Source organism: Rhizophagus irregularis, chromosome 6 (genome assembly GCF_026210795.1).
Source record: "Rhizophagus irregularis chromosome 6, complete sequence".
Classification (NCBI taxonomy): domain Eukaryota; kingdom Fungi; phylum Glomeromycota; class Glomeromycetes; order Glomerales; family Glomeraceae; genus Rhizophagus; species Rhizophagus irregularis.
This window is the reverse complement of record NC_089434.1, coordinates 3474397-3493803: the sequence shown is the minus strand read 5'-3', so window position 1 is coordinate 3493803 and position 19407 is coordinate 3474397. Positions and strand designations below refer to the sequence as shown.

General features: G+C 29.1%; 6 protein-coding genes across 6 annotated transcripts; 4 read left to right on the top strand and 2 right to left on the bottom strand.

Annotated features, from left to right (window-relative positions):
- Positions 1–489: 489 nt before the first annotated feature.
- OCT59_026514 (uncharacterized protein) lies at positions 490–765 on the bottom strand (the record flags this gene model as incomplete). The annotated part of the gene is made up of 1 exon (XM_066143210.1): positions 490–765. One exon carries the CDS (start codon positions 763–765, stop codon positions 490–492), a length of 276 nt encoding a protein of 91 aa, XP_065992749.1.
- Positions 766–3581: 2816 nt separating this feature from the next.
- OCT59_026513 (uncharacterized protein) lies at positions 3582–3851 on the top strand (the record flags this gene model as incomplete). Its single annotated transcript, XM_066143209.1, has 1 exon — positions 3582–3851. One exon carries the CDS (start codon positions 3582–3584, stop codon positions 3849–3851), a length of 270 nt encoding a protein of 89 aa, XP_065992748.1.
- Positions 3852–7824: 3973 nt separating this feature from the next.
- Positions 7825–8206, top strand: OCT59_026512 (uncharacterized protein; the record flags this gene model as incomplete). The annotated part of the gene is made up of 2 exons (XM_066143208.1): positions 7825–7992; positions 8162–8206. 2 exons carry the CDS (start codon positions 7825–7827, stop codon positions 8204–8206), a joined length of 213 nt encoding a protein of 70 aa, XP_065992747.1.
- Positions 8207–8340: 134 nt separating this feature from the next.
- On the top strand, positions 8341–9209 carry OCT59_026511 (uncharacterized protein; the record flags this gene model as incomplete). Its single annotated transcript, XM_066143207.1, has 6 exons — positions 8341–8348; positions 8434–8447; positions 8615–8706; positions 8780–8785; positions 8954–9098; positions 9163–9209. The coding sequence occupies 6 exons, from the start codon at positions 8341–8343 to the stop codon at positions 9207–9209; spliced, it is 312 nt and encodes a 103-aa protein (XP_065992746.1).
- A 5636-nt stretch (positions 9210–14845) lies between these two features.
- Positions 14846–15222, top strand: OCT59_026510 (uncharacterized protein; the record flags this gene model as incomplete). Its single annotated transcript, XM_066143206.1, has 2 exons — positions 14846–14858; positions 14930–15222. The coding sequence occupies 2 exons, from the start codon at positions 14846–14848 to the stop codon at positions 15220–15222; spliced, it is 306 nt and encodes a 101-aa protein (XP_065992745.1).
- A 1738-nt stretch (positions 15223–16960) lies between these two features.
- On the bottom strand, positions 16961–17288 carry OCT59_026509 (uncharacterized protein; the record flags this gene model as incomplete). The annotated part of the gene is made up of 2 exons (XM_066143205.1): positions 16961–17094; positions 17168–17288. The coding sequence occupies 2 exons, from the start codon at positions 17286–17288 to the stop codon at positions 16961–16963; spliced, it is 255 nt and encodes an 84-aa protein (XP_065992744.1).
- Between the last annotated feature and the right edge of the window lie 2119 nt (positions 17289–19407).

Below are 19407 nucleotides of genomic sequence, written 5' to 3'. Positions count from 1 at the left end.
ATCATCCAACTTATGCTTTCTTTTCTTATTTTTTATATTTTGATTCATCCTAATGCACTTTCTTACTGGACCAGGTTCTGAACAAATTCCATAGCCAATTGATGTTAATTTTTTTAATAAAGAATACCATTTAATAGATATAGTTTCATAATTCACATCATTATTTGCAAATTCTTTCTAAGAGGCTAAAAAATCTATTTAACGCTATTACAAATTGGTTAAAGGCTTCTAATGCTTCAGGTGTCCTTTTGCTGATGTAAATAAGCCCTTAAGAGCCTTGATTACGTCCAATGTTTCTTCACCAACAACATATAAAAGCTGAAAATTAAGGAGAATTTCATATGGATAATGGTATAGAGTGATTGCATGCAATCATCCATTAAAATGGAGCTGAGATTTTTCACCGGTTTGTCGAACAACATTCTATGATGTTTTCCCGATCGCCTTGCAGCTTTGGTCTAGATACTTTCTAGGATAAGAAAATCATTTTTATCGATTGATTGTTGTTTGTTGTTGGTCGCTGGTATGTCTGCATAGTCTATACAATGAAGTAAGTTCTTCATCTAGGATATTCATTGTGTAATTGAATTTTTCGGTTCGTAAGTAACATTCATCTTCGATATTACGTGATCCTGATAAAGGCACACATTTATTATGATCATCACGGTCAATGTGAGATGTAGAGATTCCATCAACATATTTTCTAATAATTTGCCCTGAGAGTTTAGTTTGCCAAATTCTTTTTCGTTTGGCTCCCAAAAACATTCTGGTATGCTAGCTAAAGTCGTAAAAGTGCATTTTCAACGATTGGCATTCTGAAATATTCTTTAAACCCAGTGTCCCAGTGTGATATCAAACTGACGCCTGAATACCCTAACATGTGGAAACTCAATCTCAACGGTAACCTTGAATTCCATGAAAGATTCTGATGCAACATCAATATCAGAATTGTACAAATTATGAGAATCATCAGGATCAAAAGTTAGTTAAACGTTCAGTTGATTTACTGAAAAGCAAACAAGAAATCCATACCCTAAGATTTGCTATGTATTTGAAGGTTTTCACAGATTTTGGTAATATCATATCACATTATCTGGTTTTTTTTTTGAACTTGATCAGCCATACAGGATAATATGTAACCACTAATGGATTAGTCTAATTGTTTTCATGATGTGGTTACGTAATACATTTTGATCCGCTAATATAAATTAAAAAGTTTGATTTATTAATATTATTGTCAAATCATTGCCAAAAATCTACGTAGTATTGATAGCCTAATTAAACACACTTCACAGTTGGTCACCTCCAGCTTAATAAGACGTTTTTTTTCATAAAAGATGGTTCGAAAGAAAAATCTTTTGTGACTTCTTAAAAAATCACAGATACCATAAAAATTAAACGCTTCTTAAGCAGGTTTCTCTATCTCTATATTGTTTGAAATAAGTAACGAAAATAATACATACGTTATAAACTATTTTCTTGATAATGTTTCATAGTTGAAATTATTATTTTTTTTCCACCGAGATTGTTGTGAGATTGTTGTGGTTAAAATAAGTTCGGACAATTTTTGAGATAGCTGTATAGTTTAGGAAGGTTTCAAGTTCTTTGTGCACTTCACACTTCAAAAATACTGTGTAAAAAAGATTTGTTAAATAAAAAAAAAGAGAGAATTTAATAAAAAAATTTCCCATGGCTATTGTTTAGAACAATATTTTAGGGGTATTTGGGAGTAAAAGTTTACCTGTTATAATTATCACTTCCCCAAAGTGACTACTAATGGGAAATTTTTCTCGTGTATCTTATACTAATCTATTCGTGGTATAACTTAATATAACCTCTTACCCAGATTAGTCTTATTATAAATATGAACCCCAGCTTAGCCCGAGTCTTAATTAAAATTTATAAAAAAAAACCTTATTTTTTTTATTATTATTTTAGAATAAAATTTAGAAATAAAAAAATATTTAAAATAAAAATAAAAGTTCATTAAAAGATCTTAATTTATTTTAATATGAAACAAAATTCAAGTAACCCCAATTTATTTCTTATTACAGGAAAAAGGAAAAAAAAAATCTTTTCTCACTTTAGTTACATTTTTTTTTTAAATAGTGGCTTCGGAGTTGTAATTCCTTGACCATGTAATTCTTTCCTTTTTTCATCTCTCGAATGAAAAATTACAAATGTAACTGGTAACACACTAACACCATCAAAATAAATATTAGAAGTGAAACATCAAAGTTACCTCAATCGCGCGAAAAAACAATATTATAGGTAACAATATGAATTATAATATAGTCATATGGTATTTAATTTACAAAAATATCTCACTTTCATCAAAAAGAACAAAGAATAGCACGTTAAAAAAGATTTGTCATTATTGGGGAAATTGGGTCAGTTGCATACATCAGTGGTCATATGTTGCAGTTAGGCGTCTTAAAAGATATAATGCAATACTAATCGAAAATACTTGCATTATTATTTTCTCAAAGATACTCTTAAAAAAATAATATCTACAAAAAATTTAAAATCAAATCAAAGTTTCTAAAAGATTTTTTGGGAAGTTTTCTCGTGTTATTCTATTTAAAAGTGAATCGTCTATTTTTTAAATCAAAAAATATCCAATAACTCAAAAGTTTCAACTGAATTTTTATACTATTGGAAGTTGGAACATCACTTTCCTTTATTGTTAAAATCTGGGCTGTATAAAAATAATTGTTGTGATACAAATGCTTTTGTTATGCATGCATTTTTATTTTATTACTTGAATAAATTATTTTTTAAAATTTTTTACGGAATTGCATCCGAAATACGAAATACCGTGTATATAAAATAATAATAAAAAAAATCTTTGGTTAATCTAGGAACTTTATTTATGACTAGAAAAATTTCTTTTTATAAAGTCAATCGTTCAATTATACAAGTTACAAGATTCGGTATAGGAATTATACTTTTGTGAGAAATCCATTAAATTTAATGTGTGGCTGCTTTACGACCTTTTCCCGAAAATATAAAATAAAATTTGATCCGGTTTATTCACCGTTATGGATAATTACACTAAGACATTCCCGCTAATAATTACATCATGTATAATATAGGAAAATTAGGAACGGGGGATAAAAAGAATAAAAAAGGAAATTTAAAAGATCGAATCATATTTTGAGATTAATTCCGATTGTATAAGAACTTTTTCCGCTATTTTCATATTAGGAATTGATTATCTTTTTTTCTTGGTACGTTTCAAAATTATTATTGTTTAAAAATCTTTCAAATTGCTATTAATAATAAAATGATTTAATAATTATATAATATACGGGTGATCTTTGTATAAAAATAGTAATAATAAACATTTAGAAAAAATAAATATATTTATATTTTATACCCTCAGAATTTAATGATTCGGAAAAAAAAATTCGCTATAAAATACCCTTTTGACAATTTTATTTCTGATTTTTTTCTCTCTACTTATCCAAATCATATTTTCTACTATTTTCATTATAATAGTAGTTCTAAGTTAAAGGATTTTCTATATAAAATTATTTAGAGATCAACTTAAGCCCTTTATTTAATTTCTACTTTTCATAATGGATCACGATTTGACCAAACCTAATGAAATTAATAATGATAATACAAAAGCTATATCCTACACATTCGAAGAGCCCCTCTCTGTAGATAATACTACTTCGGCTCAATCTTACGTGTCACATTATTCTCGTATTATTCTCAAACGTAGAAATCAACGATTATTAAGAAAAAGAACATCTGCATTATTTCCGTTTAGAAGGTTACCTGTGCAAATTTCAAATAATCCATTCGTGCATCATATTTTTAACGGCTCACGTAATTTTAACTAAAGATGATTATAATATTCGATATTTTTAATATTCCCTTTCTCGTTTATTACGTAAATTCTTCAAATTAAGTATCACGCAAATCTGTTTATGTCAATCATTGGCAAATTCTAATTTTATCGACTTTAAATAAATAAGTAAAAATTGGAAGGTGTGACGCATTGTGATAAACATACATTACCCTATAAAATTAACTGAATTTAGTGTTGTATTACCAATCGTCATTAATGCACTTCATTTTTTCAATGAACTTTTTTTTTTTTACTTTACTCTTTTCAATTCTCTCCGTTTAAGATACGTTTCAAATTTTCTTCTTTTCTCTATTTGGTTTTTGGCGAAAAAAAAATAAAATAAAAAAAAAAAATAATAAATTTCCGCGATTTTTACTATTATTAATACAACTCATAACCTTTTTTGTACAAATTAATATGTTCGCAATAAGGAGTCATTCATTTATCACTAATTAGAAATTTCTATAGATGATGAAACAGGAAGAAAGGTTTTCATTTTTTGTGAGAGAGAAAGTATAAAGAGAAATAAATAAACGGCACACTTATTTTCATACGCATATTCTTTTCATATAAAAAGTCGGTTTTCACGTCCTTTACGTCCCATAATCTTCTTGTATCCTAAATTTTTTAGGAGAAAAGGCTATGACAAAGTTAGTTTCGCGCTTTTTTTTATTTTTAACTTAAAGTTCTTCCTTTTAAAAGTTTAAAATAGCATCAAAATCGGTCTAAATGAAACTGTGTTACGTTAAATTTTTTTCGCCGGTATGTGCTTGGCTTCATGCAACACGCAGATCTTATTATTGGGAATCTTTTTTTTTGTGAATATCAATAAACGTAAAATGAATGAGAGGATAAAATAAAGGGCGTGACATGTATGACAATTTTCTAAACACGCGCATTTAAGCATTTAAGATTACAAATTAAAAATTAAAAATGGATACTATATAATACTAAAATTATAATTTAATTTAAAAAAAAAAAAATTTTAATAATGAGATGAGATCTGCTCTCATAAATAAATGAACCTCTTGGCGTAATACAAAGTAAATAATTTTTTTTTTTCCTATTCCCCCCAATTTTTGAATGCATATGGTTACAACAGTTATACTTTTCTCTTTTGAACATTTTTTCCTTACAATTTTTATTAGGTTTTTTTTTTATTGAAGAAACACAAAAAAAAAAAAAAAAAATAACAAAATTTTTGATTCAATTTTAAAGAAAATAAAAATAAATATTCTTTGATTAGTAAAAATTATATTGAGAGAATAAAAAAAACCAACAAATTGAGATACATTTAACAAGTGTTTTCGAAACAGACGATAAATGGGTAAACTGATAAGTGATGAAAGTCATTAGAGACAAAAAAGATTAAGATTTTATCGATGCAATAAATAGGTCGTACAGTATAAGAAAGTACATGTACAGTATATCGTGCAGCCGGTGCAGGTGATGCTAAACTGTTAATATTACAGATAGGCCAGACCGCCAGACCAATTAAAATGTTTGACATGTGAAGTTAAAAAGATGATTGCTTGAACAAAGATTTCATTCGATTTACGGTTTCGCTCGAGGAAATGAAAAATCTATATCTTTCTAGCATGTTCTATCACATAAGCCACAGATTATGGGGTAGTCTTACCACACCACCCTCGGTTACACAAATATTTGTTGGGGTGTGATGTCTGAGGTGTGTGACAAATAGAGATCAGGCTAGTAAAAAAAAACTAAGTCCCTCAGATAAATATAAAAAATGCGAACGCGGATATCACGTGATAATGTGACGCTAAATGTCACTGTGTAACCGAGGGTGGTGTGGTAAGATTTTCCAGATTATGGTTACACGAATTCTATCATTAATCAAATGCTATTTTTCGTGTCCGTAATATTTCAATAACGATTTTTTTCGTTCCTTAGACAAATCGTGTATAGCACGTGTATAGCATTTGTATTATAACAAAACTAACAAAACATTAAAATGTGCGAAGTGGCCTCAGCAGTTTCACTAAATAACCTGTATAACGTGTAGATTGCCCGAGTGTTTTAAGACGTTAATTGACAAAAAAACCGAATACAGAAGAAAAAAATAATAGTAGTTTCGTCATATGTAGAACTTAATAATCATACTTGGAGTATTTCAAGAAGAAAATAGTAATAGATGAAAATATATTGCACATAAAATAATACGAGTATGATATCTACAACAGAGAATATAAATATACTTTTGTTCTCAAAGAAAGGTTCTACAAAATGGTAATGAAAAACGAGGGGGATAGTAGTAAAAAAATATAGATGACGGGATGTGTGTAATATTTTTCATTTCTTTGTAACGTTTTTTGAGAGTGATCGAGAACGAGAAGCATATAATCGAAAGCGGGGGGATACAATCAAAATATAATTATTCGACCAAGAATAAGTTACGTGATTTGTGTGGATCTAAATTTTTGATGTGATGTATATGTAGATAACAGTAATAGTTATGTCATGTAACTCCTAGGAATCCTTGAAACGTTTTTTTTTTTGAAATTATGGAGAATGGGGAAAGTAATTAATAATTCGATCACAGATATCAATTGATTCCATATAGTATAGTTTTTTAGTAAGAATGCGGAAAATATATCACAATACCTGATTCTCATTCTAGTTTGGTATTATGGTAATAATTTATTATCAAACCATGTGATACTGCTTTGATCACTAGATCGAAGGAATAATGTGTATCTTGAGCGAAAGGGAACTTCAGACCAAAAACTTATCTTTACTTGATTCGGTACAACATGAGTTGACATTAGCGTGACAAAAATCTTGAGAACATGTCTCGGTCCAATGTAATACTACCAATAGAGAACCAAAACGACCAAAACAGATGTTTTGTTACGTTCCTGCTATTTAAATTGCTACGATGAAATATGATAGAAAACGGAAGACTGACTAGTGTCTCTAGATAAAAATATTTCGTACTAGTGAAAACAATCTAGATACAAAACGCATTTTATTTATCGGAACTATGTATCAGTTGCTGGAGACTGCACAAAGAGCAAATGTTACGCCAATTATACTGTCGTATCATATCTGATATTGTTATTGGTGTTGGAGATAAAAACGAGAAGAAAATCAGTAAGACCAGCGGTTTAATATTTTATTAAATGGTATTATTACTATGTTTTAAACAGCACGAATTTTTTGTAGATGACATTGTTGATGTAGGGGAGAACCATAATAGAAACGAAAATATAAAAGTATCTCCAAAATATATGGTAGACTTCTTCTGAAAAATACAAGATGGGTATGATAATAGACCAAAGAGTTGAAATTTTACGTTATCATATTTGTACTGTGCCAGGTTTCAAAGCCATCGAACGTTTAACAATTATTCTCATCCTGTCCTCAAATACAACTAATTATTAGTTCCAACAGTTTCAAACGTCAAGGTTAAGATACGGTTTAAAAAAAGCTGTCATTAGATAGGAATAGATTTCATGTTATCATGTTTGGACATTTTGGTCAAAATTAGTTTTTAGCACAGTAGAATAGATATCGTGGTACCCCTATCTCCTTCTGAACACGTTATTTCTAGGACCTCTCTATAATTTTCTTCGTTCCTCAGAAAATCGTGGAGATTTTTTTCTCGTATATATCTTTTCTGATAATCATCTACGTAATGGATTTTGTGTATGGGAGTTAAAAAAAAATGAATAAAAAAGTTACATTTTAATATTATACTATTCGATTCCAATCCCATTGTAGAATTAATTTAAAATGTACTTTAATCAAAATTTTTGTGCACTCAGCTGTGCCACTTTCGAAAAATCAATAAAAGATTAACTGATCGGGTTTCCATCAGTCTTTTCATGGTGTCGGTTTATCACGAGAATTAATATAACCGTTGTTTTGAATAATGACCTCAGACCTCAGCCCGGAATTTACTAAAGCTCTCCGTTACTCAGGCAAGGTTCTATCATGTTATCATGCCTATATTATTTCCACTAATTCTTTCTCTTTGTAGACTACTGGAATATAGAACTAGAAGAGTGGGAAGTGTAAGCGACTGGGATGTATATTTCATCAACCATACTCCTGGAGCTATAAAACATCAAGCAGTTGTCAGAAGGCAGTTGCCTTGCAAGACTTTAAAGGTTGGTTTTTTTATTTTTTTTTTTCTGTTCTAACTTGGAAGACCATCCCCGCGAATGAGAGGGCAAAATGCGTTTTTGCCTGAAGCGTGGCTAGATACTGTATCTACTGTGAAAAATATTGTAAATATAATTTGACATAATTATACTTACAGGATATTTTCTTTCAAAGTATTCTAAAAATGATCCTGCGAATATTGAGTTGTGGAAAAACTAGCTATTGAAAATCGGGTGAACAAGGTACATAATGCTTCTCATCACCATGCAAGACCCTGATGTAACACTTCTCTAACTGATTAGTGTGAGATGCTAACGGTTCGAATACGTGCATCAACCAATCCCTGTTTCCCAATGAAAAAGTAAGATAACATTTATGTTCGGGCTCTTTAGTGGAGAAAAAATCATCAAAAGATTAATCACCATTATTAATTCACACAATAATAGCTTCGGAATACCAAGTAGGTTTTCTTTACCATGTCGTTTTTTAATGTATATTTGACGACTGAATTCTGGCCAACCCACTTAAGGCATTATAATATTGGGCCGATAATGTAGGCCAGCGTCATATGACGAAAATTGACGTATAACATATATCCTATAACAAAAATGTCTTCTCACCTTTCAGTTACTTTTGATGAGAGTTCATTACGCAGTAATTCCAGTAGCCCAACACTCCATCTTTTGATTTTTCGGTATCAGAAGATTTCATCAGCGAAGGTCAGGAAGATGTCACACTTTGTTGACTATTTTGTATCATACATCAGCGTAACTTTTTATTATCTCTTAACAGTGGATCGTTAGTCAAGTGGACATTTTTTGTAATTTGTATGGAATACCGAGATTCTGTAATTCAGAAATGCAATTCAAAGGAGATCTTAAGTGCTAATGAAGAACTGTATGTATCATGTTTGTTACTAGATGGTTGAAGTATGACATATCAATACTTTTCTTCCCTCTATCACAGAGTCCTAATTTACATATTCCCCATCAAGAAGAAAATCAACAAGAGCTTCGAGATTATTTTGATGACGAATTGTGGCAAGATATGAAATTTACGCTCAATATCCGTTCCAGAACGTGTCTTCAATTTGTGCGGAGACGTTTTGAAGGTAATATATGAATTTAAAGTTTCCAATGAATGGCAGTTTAATTACTTGTGTATTATATTTTCAGATCGCATGCCAACAACAGGACTTCCGACAGCGTCGGACCGAGATTAAAAATTTTCTCAAAAATTACTTGACTGATGGAGTATTAGAAAGATAATGCATAATATTCTTTCTAGTTCGTATGTTTCATGAAAATTGCATATTATTATTGAAGCACTTATCCTAATGAGATATCATATGTATTCTAGTGCCAACAGCTATCAAAGCTTATTTTCCAGAAACAACAATATTGAGGATACACACTCTCACAATTATGTAGATCCTATAATTAAGTCATTTTTCCCGAAGGCAAAAATACAATTACAGGCTGGTATGAACTATATTTATATGAAAGTTAATATATAACATAAAAAATAAGCATAACTTGTTTGTTGATTCGTAAGGCAAGCAGGACGTCAGGATCATCTGCTCGAACGAAGAAACGATTCGATCCTAGCCTTGCTGGATCAAACACCGTTCTTACCCGAATTGATGTATGCAGAAATAAAACCACCAAAAGCACGTGCAGACCTGATAAACCAGGATCCGATAACTCTGAGAAAAACAATGAGAGCATCAAAAGATTGTTTGTTAGATCTTATTGTCTGCGGGCTACATGTCATTGGTAAGTGGGACCAGTATATTTTTTCAGGATATATTGGAAGATGTTATGTCATGGATCTGGAATTTATAGAATGGCATTAATTGGAGAATTCACGTTCCCGAAGGCCCAACAACTTGGGGAAACTCATGGATGTTTTTCAGGTGATGGCCACAGTGCAGGTAGGCAGACCTCAATCCCGAAAGTAATTACGATTAAATTATATCTTTATTTGTTATAGGCCACTAATAACAATATGGCTTATAGGATCTCGTGAACAAGGAGGCTAATCTTTTACCCAAGGTAGAGCTACTCAAAAAAATTCTCAAAAGCTGAAAATTAAAAATATGATGTTATCATTCTCCAATTAAAGTACCTGTACCTAGTGATTATTTTGATAATTTCCGATTTTAAAGTATCAACAGAAAAATATGTTTACGCACATCATGAATTATATAATTTGTTTTTAATAAAGCATTATCGATATTGATCATAATCATTCATATATAAACTGCATATCTGATATGAAAATAATATAAATCACATAAATTGATAGGTCTTAATAACGCTTCAATCACATAATATGGTATATTTTAACCTGTACGTACATTTAAGTGATACCAAAACAGTATCCCGATGTCTTCTGGATTGGGGATAAATTATTTTTTTTCTCAATTCGGAAAAGGGGAGGAAATATTTTTTTATTCCCCAATTCAGGAGACATCGAAACTGGGGAGAAATTATTTTCTTATTCCCAAATTCGGAGGTGAGGATAATAAAACGTGGTGTGTTGTATACATCTTTTCGGATAATCAATGGATTTTGTGCATGGGAGTTAAAAAATGAATAAAAAAGCGTGATTGAGCGGCAAAACGCTCAAGGTATTGCTTCGCAATGTGATCACATTAGTTCTAGTGTATGCGACAAGATTTATTGATAGTAATCTGTTGTGCATGATGAGCTTTATGTACTGTACATACTACTCCGTTTCCTTGAAAAATTCGAATATGTTGTCTCTTTTTGAAGGGAACAAGAAATGCTTTTATGACCTGGTCATATGTCATCATTGTTTTGACGTACTCGCAGGGTGCATAAAATTTTAAAAATACAATCATGCTTTTCTTATGTAGGGATTGGAACCGGTTAATGTTAACCGGTTAATTAACCGGTTAAGACGGTTAACCGGTTAAAGGATTTTGAAAATCGGTTAACCGGTTAAAACTATATTTATCATAATCCTAGTCAGATTTATATAATGCGGCCCAGAGATATGTAAATTGCGGCCACGTGTTCCTAAACTTGAAGTTTTAATGCCGAATTTTTTTCTATTTATTTATAATAATTTTAGTGATATATAGTCATCCTATAACTAAATATGCAAGTAAAATCAAAAATTGGTACAATTTGCAGTAAAAAAAGTTTTTAAAATATTTTTAATATTAACCGGTTATTAACCGGTTAAGACCCTTGGTTAACCGGTTTTTAACCGGTTAAGGTTTTTTTGGACGGTTCCAATCCCTATTCTTATGAAACGAAAATTCTAATTATTTATTAATGTAAATTTAAATAATAGTGCTTACCTGTAAGATTTATTAAAAAAATTAATAAAATCATTCATTATAAAGAAGATTCGGTTTTTTTTGTCTAACCAACTTACCAACATTTTCCAATAACCCTAATCCTACGTGAACTCTAATCCTACACTAATTCTACGCCCTGATTCTTCCTATAAAAAAATTCCGGAAAAAACTCCGATAAATTATCATTTTTCTAGTTTTTATTCCGAAGAAACTCAGACACGTGATCATTTTTCTGAAAATTTTTTATAGGGTCTAATCTCTTATCCCACGCCTAACTCTAATTCAACTTAACTAATTCTTAATCAGCATTAAAAATCCTTTAGTTGATTATTGAAAAGTTACGAAAATGAAAAACATTTAGAACAAAACAAATATAAGACCGGGAATATGTTAGGTTAAATCGCAGTGTCCTGTGCATGCTAGTACATAGAATCATATGTATAGTTTCTCACATAAGATCGAATGAAACTTAGGATGAGTGGTAATTTATAATAATGTTGCCCGTTCTTTTCTTATTCGCTAATCATATGACGTTTAATACTTCAAATACGGTCATTCAAAGAAAGTATATGCATAAATTTTAACCATATATATACTTCATATATACGATTTGTATATGACATGAACAAATATTTGATGTGCATAGGTTTAAATCGCATAACTGAGGCTTAGCAAAGTTTTATTCTTTTTATAATATTACTATTAACGTTTTTTGGGAAATTTCTTTGTTTCTTTACACTAACAAATTGGTTATTCTTCGGGTGACTATTTAATGAGTCGGACTACATTGGAATTTGAACGAAGTACATCAAAAAGTAAATTATTATCAAGAGACATACAACGTGCTTATATGCGCATAAAATGTTTGTTTTTGAAAATCCAAATATTTTCAAACTTAATTTTATAGATTTTGTTAAAAAAGGCAATTTGACATTTTTATTATAAAATTACGTAGATATAAAAAAATTATTATGACTAGATAATGGATCTAGTTTACAGTATATAAACATAATAAACATAATAAATAGTTAAAATCACAGCAAACAAGAATTTAAAATTCAATTGATCAAATCGAAAAAAAAATTTATATTGAACTGCATAAATTATAAACTAAATATACATAGATGTATTTCAATCGAGAACATATATATATTATATCTAGAAGCTCCTTTAACAATGCAGTTTAGTTTTCTCATACAAATTTTTGAATGCTCTAACAGCCTAACTGTTATCACTTTTTTAACCCGTTTTTGGCAAGACTTCTAGTCGTTACCCGGAACATATTTTATTATGGTAAAAATGTTTTCAGGATTTGGATACATTTATAAGAGGTCAAGATGGTTATTCTAGATAAGGAAAAAATATACTAAGCACAATATTTGTTTTTCGGTTCTTTTTCCATTTAAGTAAAGCCACTACCCGGTGGTATAAAATTTATGCAGCTAAAATATCTTCAATTGTAACAATCAATCTAAGGTACACAAGTGGTACACAATGTACAAAAATAGATTGGTTTTGATAAATGCGTTCGGGATTATTTATTTCGGATTAACAACAGCTAACGAAATATACACCATATTCCTTAGAAATATGATGAAAATCCGGTTATCAATAAAAAAGTGATTTCTTCGTAATGTAGTAATGTAGTTATATTTTGCTCATTAACAGATTACAGTTCACCCTTTATACTACAACGAATTTTTGTATAGTGAATAACTTGCTATAATAAAGAAAAGCTCCAATACAGATTTTTTTATAATCAATAATTTTTGATATAGTGAATTTTTATATTAAAATCTTTGTACTTTGTAATTCGAATTTAAATGTCCGAACAAAATGACCTAGCTATAGTGAAGATTTTCACTATAGCGAATTTTTTAAGGAGTTACACAGATCATTAATAAATTTTTATCACATGATACTTATACGCAAAATTTTTACAATGTTAAAAATTCATATTTTAATGAGTTAGACTTTTATGATTACAAAGAAGAATGTCAGGTTTTTTGCTATATCAATTGGTCCTACTATTTTTTAGTCAATAAAAAATAAGAAAATATATGATTTTAATCTCCAGCCCGAGGGATTCACTATAGCGAGGGTGAACTGTATATTTTCATTTGTTGATGGTAGGTGTAAACCGTAAATCGTGTTGTAACATGGCAATTATATTCTCCGTGGATCAGAGGATCAATCATTTGAGTCCTGATCGACAATATGGGGCTCAAAGTCTCGAACATGGTAATCTCAAGAAGTGACCAGACTACTATAATCGATCACCTTATGGAAGGACAAATAATAAAAATTGAATTTTAGTACAGAATTTAAATAGTGATCGGATAATGAAATCTTTAACGAATATATAAATAGAAAATATCATACCTAATTAATTTTTCCATTTTCGTTTCGTATTTTTTTTTGATAACACTAGAATATCGATACTTTGATGTAATATATACTGCAGCTCAATAAATGTTTAACAACGACAAGTCACGGTCATTTTATTTCATGATTTGTAATCAAAGCATAAAAGGAGACGAAAAATAGAGCTAATATATGTTTTTACAAAAGAATTTCTCGGATCCAAATGGGAAACTAAAAATTCACAAAAAAAACTAACTTCGAAATCACGAAGTGAAATATGCATACTTGTGGGAATGTTTCTTAATTGTAATCGAATAATTTGAAATTAAATGCAGTAAAGAACTATTAAAGTAATTTTCATGTCGTGTAAAATGCAATCAGTAAATCGTACCTGTCAGTAAATCGTACTGACCAGAGTATCGTATCATTTAAATGAGTATAAAAGAATTTTGATAGTAATAAGAAACGTTTTAATGGATAAGAGAAATTTTATTTTTAGTATTCTTATTTTTCCATGTGACAAAGTTGACCCTGTAAAAAAAGTCGATCCTTTTTTTTTCTTTCTTTTTTTTTAAGAAATAGGAGGCGGTAATTCGATAAATTTCGTTATATTAGGTTATTAATTCCGAAGATAAAAATAAATAATAATAAAGACAAAATGAATAAAATAAGATAGAATAAAAAAGAGAATGAATATATTTTTTTTAAAAAAAAACGCTAATACTCCTTTTATTGGGATGTGCGAATTTTTTTGTCAATTATAGACTGATTTAAACGAACAAAGCGAGTCAAGCCATGACATAGCTCTGGCAGAGAATCATTGAAAATCTAGGTTTGAAATTATATATAACTTTACCATGGCCACGAAAATTTTGTTTTTACAGAATCGTCATCATAAAATAACAAAACGTAGTATCATAAATCTAGCACCGCTAACTTAACTAGTCAGTTAAACCACGCACTTACGCTTAGAAAAAGAAGCAGAGATTAAAACTTTAAACTTTCAAATTGAAGCATTAAAGCATTCAACTTCCGTTTCTACTACAACTACCCAAACTATTGCTCCTCCAGATCTATCAACCAACTGAAAGAGTTATTAGACCACCAATATGAAATTTCAAAGCTTTTACCTCCTTACTGTCATTTTCATGTGTTTCTATATAATGGACATTAAAGGTAAAGTTCTTAAATTCAGTATGTTCTCCATTCTCTTTTCTAATAATTCGACTTTTTGGTTTAATGTATAGCATATACTTCCGACACAAATTTGGATTTGACTCTTTGCAGTTGTAGAATTTGGGCAGAGGATTCAAATGGTAAACGCATATCTGGTGGCAAAGGCTACCATGATTGTAGTTACAATTCCTATGGCTCGAATTTTCATAGAATCCTTAGTTTCCCTAATCAAACGTACACGGTTTATGCTAAAGTTTTAGCTAGTTTCGAGGAAACGAAAAAACGAGGACCTTTTACTGGAGATACCTGTTTTCATATACATGGCGATGTTGACAATTGGAAATTTGACCAAGTAACTTGTTAATCGTTTATTTGGCTATTAAGTATGTTGAAGATGTGAACCAATTAAATCTGTTTCTAATTCCTATTATATATTTCTATTTAATATATATTTATTATATATTTCTATTTATTATTTAACACACTTAACAATGGTTTTGAGAGATTTTTTTCGTCAAAAGTAGAATTTTCATAGTTATCTTGATATGATGAAATTTCGTTATTTTTTTTTTTGAGTTTATGAAATGATTTAAAAAATAAATAAATTAAAAACCAATTCATTTATCTATCTATATAACTAGATATTAAAATACGGCCAAGCGAATTTATTTCTATCATTGACGTAAATTAATCTAGTTATTTATTAAAATAAAATAAACTAAAATAAGTTATCGCAAATGGTGTGTGGATAAGTTTATTTGTGATAGGTATATTCGATACCAATATTCGTTTGGTTTTCATCCATATTTTGTCCGGTATTTGTCCGGTATTCGGGTCTTTTTTTCTTATTCAAATATAACTGCGTACAACATTTTGAAAATGGCGATAAATAAAATAAAGTAAATAATTTTTATTTATAATTTAGAAAAGCAGATTCACATTTTATATTCATTCGATGCTCAATAATAATAATCTTAACATATATTACGGATTGATTTTCTCATAATATTTAATAGTAATCATATTATTATTGTGACTTTAACTTTATAAAGCTTAACATTTAAAAGAGAATCATCTCGACCATTCTTACTTGAATCGCGCTAAAAACTTCGAAAACGGAAAATTATTGTGGTACATACGCTGATAAAAAAATTAAAATCTTTTAATATATGTGGCACACATAATGTGAAAAGTTAATTGCTAGCTATCATTGTCTAATCTCTACGCATACTATTTAAACTTTTAGAATCATGCTCAAAATTATGGTTTAAACTTTTTTTTCCTGTTTTGGTGAATTTTATATTTCAATTTTTTTTTTTCTTTTTGAAAGTGCGGTAGAAGTTTCAATAGCCCTGTTCAAAATCGTTCGGTTGCATTTTTTGATCAGTCAGGAATAAAGCAATCTTATTGGTAGAAAAAGTTCGATCCAAAAAACCTAAAAAAATATTGGTCTAAAAGATCGGTCGCGCAAACAAATGCAAGCAGATTCGGCCAATCAAACTAATTAAACCACAACCGACCAAAAAATGCGACCGAACGATTTTGAACAGGGCTAATACTTCTTTCTTTCAAACTTTTTTAAGAAACTTCTTTAACAAAAAGTTTCCATTAGTTTCTTTTATGTGATTTATTTAAATTTGTATATCAAAAATCATATACATATGGGTCGCATTCATTTCACCGACAATCATTTCACCGACAAATGAATTTAGGATTACAGTAAAGTTAGGGCTAGGATTGGGATTAGGCTAGTATTAGGTTAGGGTAAGTGGATTAGGATTTCAAAACTGTCGGTATATATATATAAATATGTGAAATGATCCTGTCTGTGAAATGATTGTCGAGATAATTGTTGGTGAAATGATTGTCGGTGAAACAGAGATTAATTGTCGGTAATTGATTATCGTTGAAATGATCCTGTCCGTGAAATGATTGTCGGTAAACAGGGTGAGGGATCATTTGTTTATTTACTTTATTTTATTCTCCGTGAAAATCATATTTTATATATATCCTATCACATGATTTTGCGATTATGTAAATTTTTAATTCTATAAATTTTATTAATTTTGCCAATTTTTACCCTAATTTCCTCATTTATACTTTTACCTAACCCATAAACCAAATATCCTGATTCCTGCCCCTAACCCTAATGCAATAATAACGTCACGCACTGGTCCTAACCCTAATGCAATAATAGCACCACGAACTGACCCTTGATAATAACACCATGCATGATCTTAACCTTAATATCGTACAATAATAATATCACGTACTCTCTCATATTAATATCATTCTCTAAGATAATTTACTGTACTCTACATTCTTTTCAGGAATCCAAAGCTTCTTCCTGGATATTTTCATTTCAAGTTCATTGGCAATATCACTGGGTTCATTATCATTTTCGTCATATATGATATGGGTATCGTTCATCTAGATAAATATATTAATAAAATTTATTTAAACAACTTAGATTAAAAAGTTTTAAAGGAAAAAACAGCTTACATTAAAATGGTTTAAAGTAAAAGAATATGCACGCGGGATTCAATTTAAATGGATAGATAATCAAAAAGTAAAAAAAGCTTAATACATTCATATTTCATATTAACAAAAAAAAATTTTTTAGCGTATTGCTTTCGATTTAGAAAATGTGGCATTTTTTTTTTAAAAAAAAGAAAACTTTAAACTTCATTCGCCTCAAAGGGAAAAAAAAATAGAACTAAGCAAGAAAAATTACAATTTTTTTTTCTAAAATAAAAAAAATAAAATAAAATAAAATAAAAATCTTTATCTTCATCATCAATAAATCCTATACAAACATTTCTAATTTTTAAAAAAAGGAATGTATATTTTAAATTATGTGAAGAATTCTATGAAAGAAACTATTACTATAATAAAAAACACACGGACGTACAGTGAGTACATTTAAAAAAGGTTATTTGTTATATAATAATGAAAAAAAATTTTTAATTATAAACTCAATCTTCAAAAGAAAAGAATAAGTGATTAATTTAAACTTCAAAGAAAGAAAAAAAAAGGAAAAAAATTGTTTATCTCTTTATAAGACGCAAGTATTGATAGAAGAAAAATGTGATAATAACATAAATTGGAAATTTTACAAAAAAATATTACCTCACAAAATTTTATCGCACCCTTAAATAAAAAAAAAGTGTGTTCTACTCGTTATTCCTCTGAAAATAACACTAACAAAAATATACAGTATTATGCAATGGAGCTAATTTATTAACGTTGTACAGTGTTTTAATATAACAGATAATTTGATGTATTGAGAAGGGATAAAAAATATTAAAATATCCAAATATTACAGAAATCTGAAAATTCCTTTAGACATAATAAGGGCAATGACATATATTAGCTAATATTTTAGGGGTGGGGGAGTAAAAGAAAATCTTAGGTTACTCATAATATAAACCATGTGAAATGGTTGTGATTGGTCATAAAATCTTACCTGGGGGTGGGGGAGTAAACGTTACTATTAAAATAATATTAGCTAACTGCCCTAAATGAGTCATTTTTATTCTAAAAAAAATATATAGATAAAATATTCAACATGTACTCCCATATTTCCTAGCAAACGGGATATGCCATAATTCTCATATACCAATTATCAAACGTTCTTCATTGAAACCATCTTGATTTCTTGATCTATATCCTTCGTATAAATTATAGTATGCATATGCTTAATTCCAGGAAACATTTCTCCAGCAAGTTGAGTATGTCCTTTGTTAATCCTTTACAAATAATATATAGTACGGTATAGACTTATAGTTTTACAAGTTCTTTGGGAAAATCAGACTCCTTTTCTTCTTTCTTACGGCGAAGTGTGATTTTTTTTGTCCACGAACGGCTAAACCTTCAGATACGGACTTTCTTATTTTATCACATAAATGTCGATCATTTTGTCGATTTTATCACAATCACATTAACGTCAAACGCTAATTTAAAAATTCTGTTCAAATTTTGCTAATTTTTGGTTTTGAATATTAAATTTATCAAAAGCAAATTATTATTATATAACTTTCGTAAATAAGTAATCCTTTAGTTTAATATAATTACAATTTATGCGATTTATTAACACTTGATCATATTTTGAACCTTTGCAAATTAGCGAATAATGTTTCGATTTATTTATAGTAATATTTCGATTCATTTATTTTAAAATTTTAAATAAAATAGAAGTCTTTTAATATGGTTACTATTTTATTTAGTTATATTATTTTATAAATAAAATTACTATTATCATATACTCGTGCAGTGCGACTTCAGTTTGTTCGATTGTAATTAAAGTACATGATGATAGTAAGTTAATTTCAAGTGACGTGACGAACATTTTTATAATACATGCATTAAACAATTATGAAACAAATACTAATTTAAAAAAATGCATAAAATGTTTTAAATTAAACTGAAATCAACAAATAAATTCATACATATGTTCTGTAAAAAATAATAATTAGTAAATAATTAATCAATCAAATCCAAATTCCATTACTGACATAACCTTAATGCTTCTTCTAATTTTTTGTCTATA